The sequence below is a fragment of the Neolamprologus brichardi genome, chromosome 6, assembly GCF_056152115.1.
Source record: "Neolamprologus brichardi isolate AB-2024 chromosome 6, ASM5615211v1, whole genome shotgun sequence".
In the NCBI taxonomy this organism is placed as follows: domain Eukaryota; kingdom Metazoa; phylum Chordata; class Actinopteri; order Cichliformes; family Cichlidae; genus Neolamprologus; species Neolamprologus brichardi.
This window is the reverse complement of record NC_142109.1, coordinates 30,212,104-30,219,291: the sequence shown is the minus strand read 5'-3', so window position 1 is coordinate 30,219,291 and position 7,188 is coordinate 30,212,104. Positions and strand designations below refer to the sequence as shown.

The window sequence follows — 7,188 nt, the reverse complement described above, 5'->3', positions numbered from 1 at the left end:
CTCTGTACGCGTCGCTGCTACACACACAGGATGGAGCGCTGTGTTCTTGCTGATTGGCCCAAAGAAACGTTTAGCAGTGACCAATAACAGCGCAGGAATGGCAGGGAAAGGGGGGGGGGGCGGGGGGGTGGAAAGTGATGTTGTGCCTAGACACACAAACCCCAGTCTTTTCTGACACCCCTCATCTTCATGCATCTGCTGCGAGGAAAATCGTACGGAGCCCTTCAGGGATTCCCCAGGATAATCAAGCAGTTTAATTTCACTGTTTACAGCATATATAGTAGACTAGGTACGCTCTGACACGGTTTTTTTATTGTAGTTTTCAATCCCCCTTTTTGTGAAGTGGGCCACGCAGCTACTTGAGTGTGATTTGCGTGCTCAGAGCGTTAAATATTTAAGTATTTGTCAGCTTAATATCAAATTTGACTGAAACGAGACTGGCTTAATGTAGCAGTACGTGTTTATCTGAGGAATTTGTTGACGCCCCCCCCCCCCCCCCCCCCCAAAAAAAAAAAAAGAATGAATAAATAAAATCTTCTCGAATCGGATATTAGCTTTTTGTCTTTGCAAATCGTGGCCTTGATGCATTTTCTGTAGCTTTATATAGAATAGCATTTTTTAAGTAAAAGCAAAATATTAATTAGAAACCAAAAACATACTTTGATTTAAATCACGCCACGTTCACAAAATCGTGACTGTTTTCAGTGAGCCTCTGTATTTTGTAATTAACGCCTATTTTATTGCTGATGGCTACATTTTTGTCATTAAAAACGCTCCAGATGTAGCTAATAATAAAGCTTCCCGTTAGAGTTCACTTTGTATTAATTACGCTTTCTGTAATTTTATTACTTTTGCATATTTCATATATACTTTTTCCATTGCACCCTTTTAAATGGACCTAATTCAACTTCAGAAACTTATCTTAAGTTGCGAAAACACGTTTTTAGACGTGATTTTTTTTTTTCATCCATATTGATTACCTTACTTTCTCCCAAATGAACAGCAAAGTCTTCAGACAGCCTTTCAGTCAAATGTTTCGCTTGGCCGTAATGCTCTTTTGTATACCCTCACTGCCTCCTTTGTGCATTGTTATTATTATTTATTGTAATTATATACATGTATGTTAGTTCACGTTAATAAAGACACACAAGGGTTTATAGTATATTGTATAGGCGATCATGCTAAGGTTTAGCCGCATGCTACAAAAGTTCAAAAACTGCATTAAACTTAACTTTGTTTCCGGAACACTTTAAGCTTTGTTCTTTGTTCCAAACACACTGATTCACTTCATTCTCTATATACATAGATGTGCAATCCTTCATGATGATTGTTAGACTGGCAGAAGCAAAAGAAAAATACAGTGTTTCTGTCACATATATGTTTACAAACAACACAAATGCTGATGGTTTGTGCTTGGTTTTTTTTATTTATTCATTAAGTGAAAAAGTGACAAAGATGGAAAAATGTGTGACTTTAAATACAAAAGTTTGCAAAAATAAGTGTGTATTTAAACATACAGTATTCATCTTCGGCCTCCGCTGCCCTGGAGGCCTTGCCATGCTTGACTGTATTAGGGGTTATGCTATGCAAGAGCAGCACTCCTGTCGGAGTTTATGCACCGACATATAAAGATGGTTCGCTACTTTGTGTCATATGGACTCTGCGGACTGTCTTTGAGTGCAGACAACCTTTTCGGCGGTGTTGGAGGTTATTGCACAATTAATAAAAACGAGGTGATTTTGTGTTATTAGCATACAGTTTGATAAGTCAGTCTTTACACCAGTCCTGTCATCTGCGATCTTAGCATGCTCATTGAGTGAGCAAACGTCGATAGAGGGTAGTTGATGGGGCTGGAGAAGCTTCCCACGGTTTGATGTCCGTTTAAGCTGAAACCCAGTGCTGGTGTGGGTCCTTCATGATACAGAATTGGGACCCTGACAATCCGCTGGGTAGAGTTAGGGATATGTGCAGCCTCTAGATCAGCCGCCAGCTGCCTCTTCCATTTATTCCTCCGGTTTTGAAACCAGATTTTGACCTGAGTCTCTGTCAGGTGAAGAGATGCTGCCAAACCGGCCCTCTCTGAGCTGCTCAGGTAGCGCTTCACATCGAAAGTGGACTCCAGTTGAAATACCTGACTGCGACTGAACACGGTTCGGGTTTTCTTTTTCCTGGCGAAAGTTGCGTCAGATGAAGCGTCTTGTTCTGTACGTGCGTCGGAAACGTTTTGCGCGTCCTCCACGTCTTCCGTGAGGTTGCTGTCGCCCGTTTTCCTGTCAGCTTCGTCGCTGTCCTCAGTTATCGGCTCAGACACAGCCGGTGAAGCCCTGTCGCTGGTTGATAATGAGCAGCATGGATCTAGTGAACCTGTACTGTCTTTTGGACCTAAAGGGAGACAATGCAACAGAAGAACTTGCTTAAAAAAGACAATCAGACATTAAGATACACATTCTCCAAATACTCCGTTATCTTCAGTCAGATTTTTTAACTGGCTACACTGTCCTTTAAACTGTTTCTTATAGTAACTGGTTCACAGGATAATCTTCGAAGAGTCAAACTGTCGACACACTTATTGTTGCACCAGAAAACAAAATTAAAAGTGAAATTTTCACCTGTTTAAAAATCGTGTTTATTGTGTGTCGTAGTATACCCCTTGTCAAAAGTTTGGACGAGCATGGGCAAAGCTTGGGCGTTTTGACTGGATTGCATAACACATAATACATTCGATTAAGCGGTTTCAGGCCCGATTATGATACTTATTATTATAAATATAAATAAGAGTCCAACAATATCTTCCCAAATATGCTAGTAAATACTAATTTAATGTGTGGCTGTTGGTATTGATATGGGACTTTCATTACATGTGAACACAGTATGGTGATATTGGAGTTTTAAAATAAGCGTATTTGGCTGTGAACACCAAAGGGTGGGGCACTTTGTTCTGAGGTTGCATATGAGTGTCACAAATCCACCGAATGTGCGTAAAAGCGTCATGTCGACGTTCCGTACTACTTCGTTTTTGTTTTGCTTTGTATTCTGGGTTTTTGTGCGTAATCCGTGTGCGTAATCTGCAAGCCGTATCACGGATCTCATGACAAGCAGCCATGCCGTCAGTAGAGAACGAATTTCAGACATGAAAACGTTAAGACTTGCACGTGTTTTGCAGCTCAAAAATGCCCCAGCTTTTTTTCACCATTAAAAAAAGATGACTTTTAATACTCCTACTGTGGTCTATAGATAGGAGAGCTCGGTCAACTAAGGATGAGTAAACGGTGTGGGTTTCACACCTCACTCGCCTCAAGTTTGCTGATTTTATCTAGGTTATATTTAAAGAGCAGAGAAGTGACTCGTGACTTGCTTGTATTTTGGATGAGTCAATCATATATGTGACTGAAAACCTGACACCCAAGTACGGATCCACAAGACTCATTAGCGCATTCCGGAACACTTTCTGTATGTTTATCAAGCGAAACTATATTTTTTAAAAGAACTATATGGAAAACTTACACCAATACATTTAATATATATATATATTATTGTAAGATCAATAGTTAAAAATGTCTTGTTGCACTGCACACGGGCAAGTGAAAAGACCTTTAACTTATTTTAGGCACGAACTGTTTTCTAACCAATATTTAACACGTTCTCGTGTCTCGTGAAGCTGTTCTATACTTACTGTGTGGTGTTTCCAAAGCTCTAAAGTTGAACGCCGTCCCTTCGCGGTACCACTGCAACAGCGAGTCTCGGTATACAGACCGAGCTAATGAGTTGACGTCGGGCACTGAGCCGCTTGTGTCGGTGTGATATGCGTTTAGTTGTCTTTCGGTGGAGATGTCCCCTCGACTTCTATCGGTCATCGACTCCTCTGCATCCTGCGTCTTGCTCAGCAGATTCTCGATAAAAAACGACGACGCCCTCGATGAAGTGGGAGCCTGAGTGACCGTCAGTTTTTCCTGCATGATCTATCGATGTCGCGATGCTTTTACACAAGGAGCCGATGGATTCTCTTTTGATCGTGCCTCAACGCAATCTAAAGTCCAAGCAGTCATTTCCAGTGATGCTGCCTTTGCGCTGTGTTGGGACGTGTAGTCATGGCCGAGACTGCGATCCCTCAGTGCCCACAGGAGGAGAGCGAAATGGATAGAAGGAAGTAGCAGTATAGTGAAACGTCAAGTCAAACGATTAATGAGTCGAGGGCATCCAGCGATTGGACGAGCACAATAGCAAATGGGGGTTTCCAAGAAAAAGAGAATTACGGTCTCGTGCGTCAGCCTCTGCTGCTACTCCGTGCGCGCTTGTGTGTGGGTTCACGTTAAGGGCCGTCCCCTCGAGGTCATCCAGACAAGAGAAGACCTCTGTTCTTGAAACAGCACTCTCTTTTTGGGCTCAATTAGGGTTCAAATCAAAATAAAGATCCGGCAGGGAAGCAGTCATCCTAGGGCCTCGACCCCCCTCTACTTAGTACAGAGAAGGATAGAATTTAACTTGTCAAATTCAAATAGATTCCCCCTTAATCCAATAACTGTACAAACAAATATTATATGGATATCGTTTAATTATTTTATTACGGCCTATTAAGCCGCCATATAATATCTGGAAAGTATTTTACAGCAGCTTGTAGATTCTAATGTTTCAGTTATTCCATTTATCCCAAATAAAATGATTTAGTGCTGCTCTTTTTTTTTTACCTCATTTTTCTACCCATGAGTGCACTGAACCGTGCTAAACGGCACGAGACGCTGCACCTTGAAGTTAAATGCTGTCAAAGGTTATCCAAACTTTCCGCAATGGCTCAGATATTCCTGATAATAAGCATGTTTATCTGAAGCTGTGCACTTCATGGCTTTATTAAGCCCTACTACACCTGGTTTTCCTTACATGTTTTGGAGTTGATCTGCAAAGATTCAGGACGTATCTAAATAAAGCTGTTTCAGCATTGGGTATCTGAGTTGTAGATATATAAATTTAAATGAATAAAGGTAAATAATGGGCTGGTGTAATAGAAGTGGATTAGTTTGAATTTGCCATTTACAAAACAAAGTTCATTGCTTTCAAGGATTGGACTTCATCTTGCAGATTAAGAAAGGCTCATCAGTATTGGATCATCTGAAACATATAAACGAGTGCTGACGGGCGTTTTTACCCTTTTCGTTAAAATGGCAAGACATTTGAGCTTTTATTTCCCTCAATGGAGTCAGCGGTGTTGACCTTTAACTCCAGACCTCTCTCTCTGTCTCTAAGTCTCTCTCACCCTCTCTCTCTCTCTCTTTCTTTGCCCCCCTTAAGGCAAGACTTGCCCTTTGACAGAGGATCGGCGGAACTGCCGCTCCTCAACCTAACACTAAGAGTAGACAACAGTAACGTGAACTGTGTGTCCAAGAGCTGATTCTTGCACCTGTCTTATAACATGGAGTGGACTTCAAGCACTTCATATGTGGCTGATTTGATTTGTGTTTCACCGTCTTTCTTATGAGGTCACAAAGCACACTTCATTTCCTAGTCACGACTTGAAATTTTAAATTAGCCTCAGGTGCGTAAATTGTATGAGATTTAGTAAAAGAAATTTCAAAAATATTAGCAAAAGAAATTAATAATAGTATTTTATTACAGTGAAGAGAGAAAGCTAAAAAAAATCTTATTTTTTTTTTTAAAATGATGTAATTGTGCAGTCATTTAAGTAGAAAGTTGGACTAGTTTATGTAGAAACCAGTTTATTGTTACATTGTTTTTGCTTGTTTCTTAGGTAGTAGATGTATGAAGATGTTTATACTTGGAAGTGATCGTGTTAAACAAATTCCTCAAATGCATGATAACGTCTTCATTTATCAGCTTATGACTTATGCTTCGTCAAACGCACACACAGGATTCCCCTACACTTCTTATTAAAGCGGTCATTGTGTTTGTATAGTTTCCTGTTTTTACCTCCGTCTACAACTATAATCCCACATTCTAGTAAGTATTTCATATGTTTCTTTAACCGTGTTGCTGTAAAAATGATGGATTTGAGTTTGTCAAAATCCCACATCAGATCACGTTTCTCTGTGTACACCACGCCGTCTGAATGATGTGGCACCCCAGCCAGCACCCCTGCTCTGGGGGCCGACAGCCCAGACCTCGAGGCCCCTCTCTCACTTTACTTTCTCTCCTCTCTCTTTTCTCTCATCCTCCTCTGATCCTTATCCGGCTTGGCGTGCCCTTTGCTTTATAAGGCCTGCTGGCCTGCTCTGCAGCCCTACCACTCCAGCTCTGAAACACAGTTTCACCACACAAAATCATATCATCAGCATGTGCTTCAAGAGACAGCTGCATTAAATTGAGCATGTGTCTACAGTTGGCGGTGGTGAGTGTTTTCCAGCCCTCAGTGCTGCCAGGCCAGTAAGCAGTGAACTAGAGTTACAGTTTGTGTTATTATTATCCAAAACAGAGGTCCTCTGTGTGGTGGCTCTGAGGCTAAATTAAATGGTTTACGAAAAGCAAATTGACTGTGCATAAGATACATTAAATAGTTTTTAAATTTTTGTCCAAACCAGTAAAAGCCTTCTCCAGTAGATTTATTGGCTGGTGTTATTATTGACATTATTCTTCTATTAAGCAATAAGATGATTTTTATTTTAACGTCTGCTCAGATTTCTTTTCCATCCATGGATGGAATGAAGAGACATCAAAAAGGGAAATATAATATATTTATTAAAGATTTGCATGTTTTCTTTTGCATTTTCTATAAAGGTCATGCTTGCTTCACATCACACAAACATGTGACACATATTAACCAGTTCTATTTCCTCAACAGCCTTCTGTTTTTAATTAACAACTGCCTTCATCTAACCATCTTTTTATTATTCCCTGTAGTGTGATTTTAAAGGCTACGGAGCCTACTGCCCTCAGTAACGGTTAGCAGTCAGTGAAGAAGGAGATAGTTTGACCTAGTTCATTAATACTGAAGGCAGTGAGACAGCCAGGCAGAGACAGGATATATCTGCTTTGGGGCATTTTCATAGCTGTTTACATTATGATGTCTTCATAGTGACTCAGTGAAGTATACTGACCTCAGCTGACTTTTATATGAGGTGGTGCGAGCATGCACAAACACACGCTTGCATCAATATCAGCATACAGTACACACAGAGACACCTACATATATTTTGCATTTTCAATCTAAAGATATTTGTGCACAAAGAAAAAACAGATAAC

The 7,188-nt window shown here is 40.5% G+C and overlaps 1 protein-coding gene across 1 annotated transcript; it reads right to left on the bottom strand.

Annotated features, from left to right (window-relative positions):
• Positions 1-1,456: 1,456 nt before the first annotated feature.
• On the bottom strand, positions 1,457-4,187 carry hmx1 (H6 family homeobox 1). The gene is made up of 2 exons (XM_087842612.1): positions 3,674-4,187; positions 1,457-2,382 (listed from the first exon to the last, which is right to left on the bottom strand). The coding sequence occupies exons 1-2, from the start codon at positions 3,954-3,956 to the stop codon at positions 1,775-1,777; spliced, it is 891 nt and encodes a 296-aa protein (XP_087698738.1). The 5' UTR covers positions 3,957-4,187; the 3' UTR covers positions 1,457-1,774.
• Positions 4,188-7,188: the final 3,001 nt, after the last annotated feature.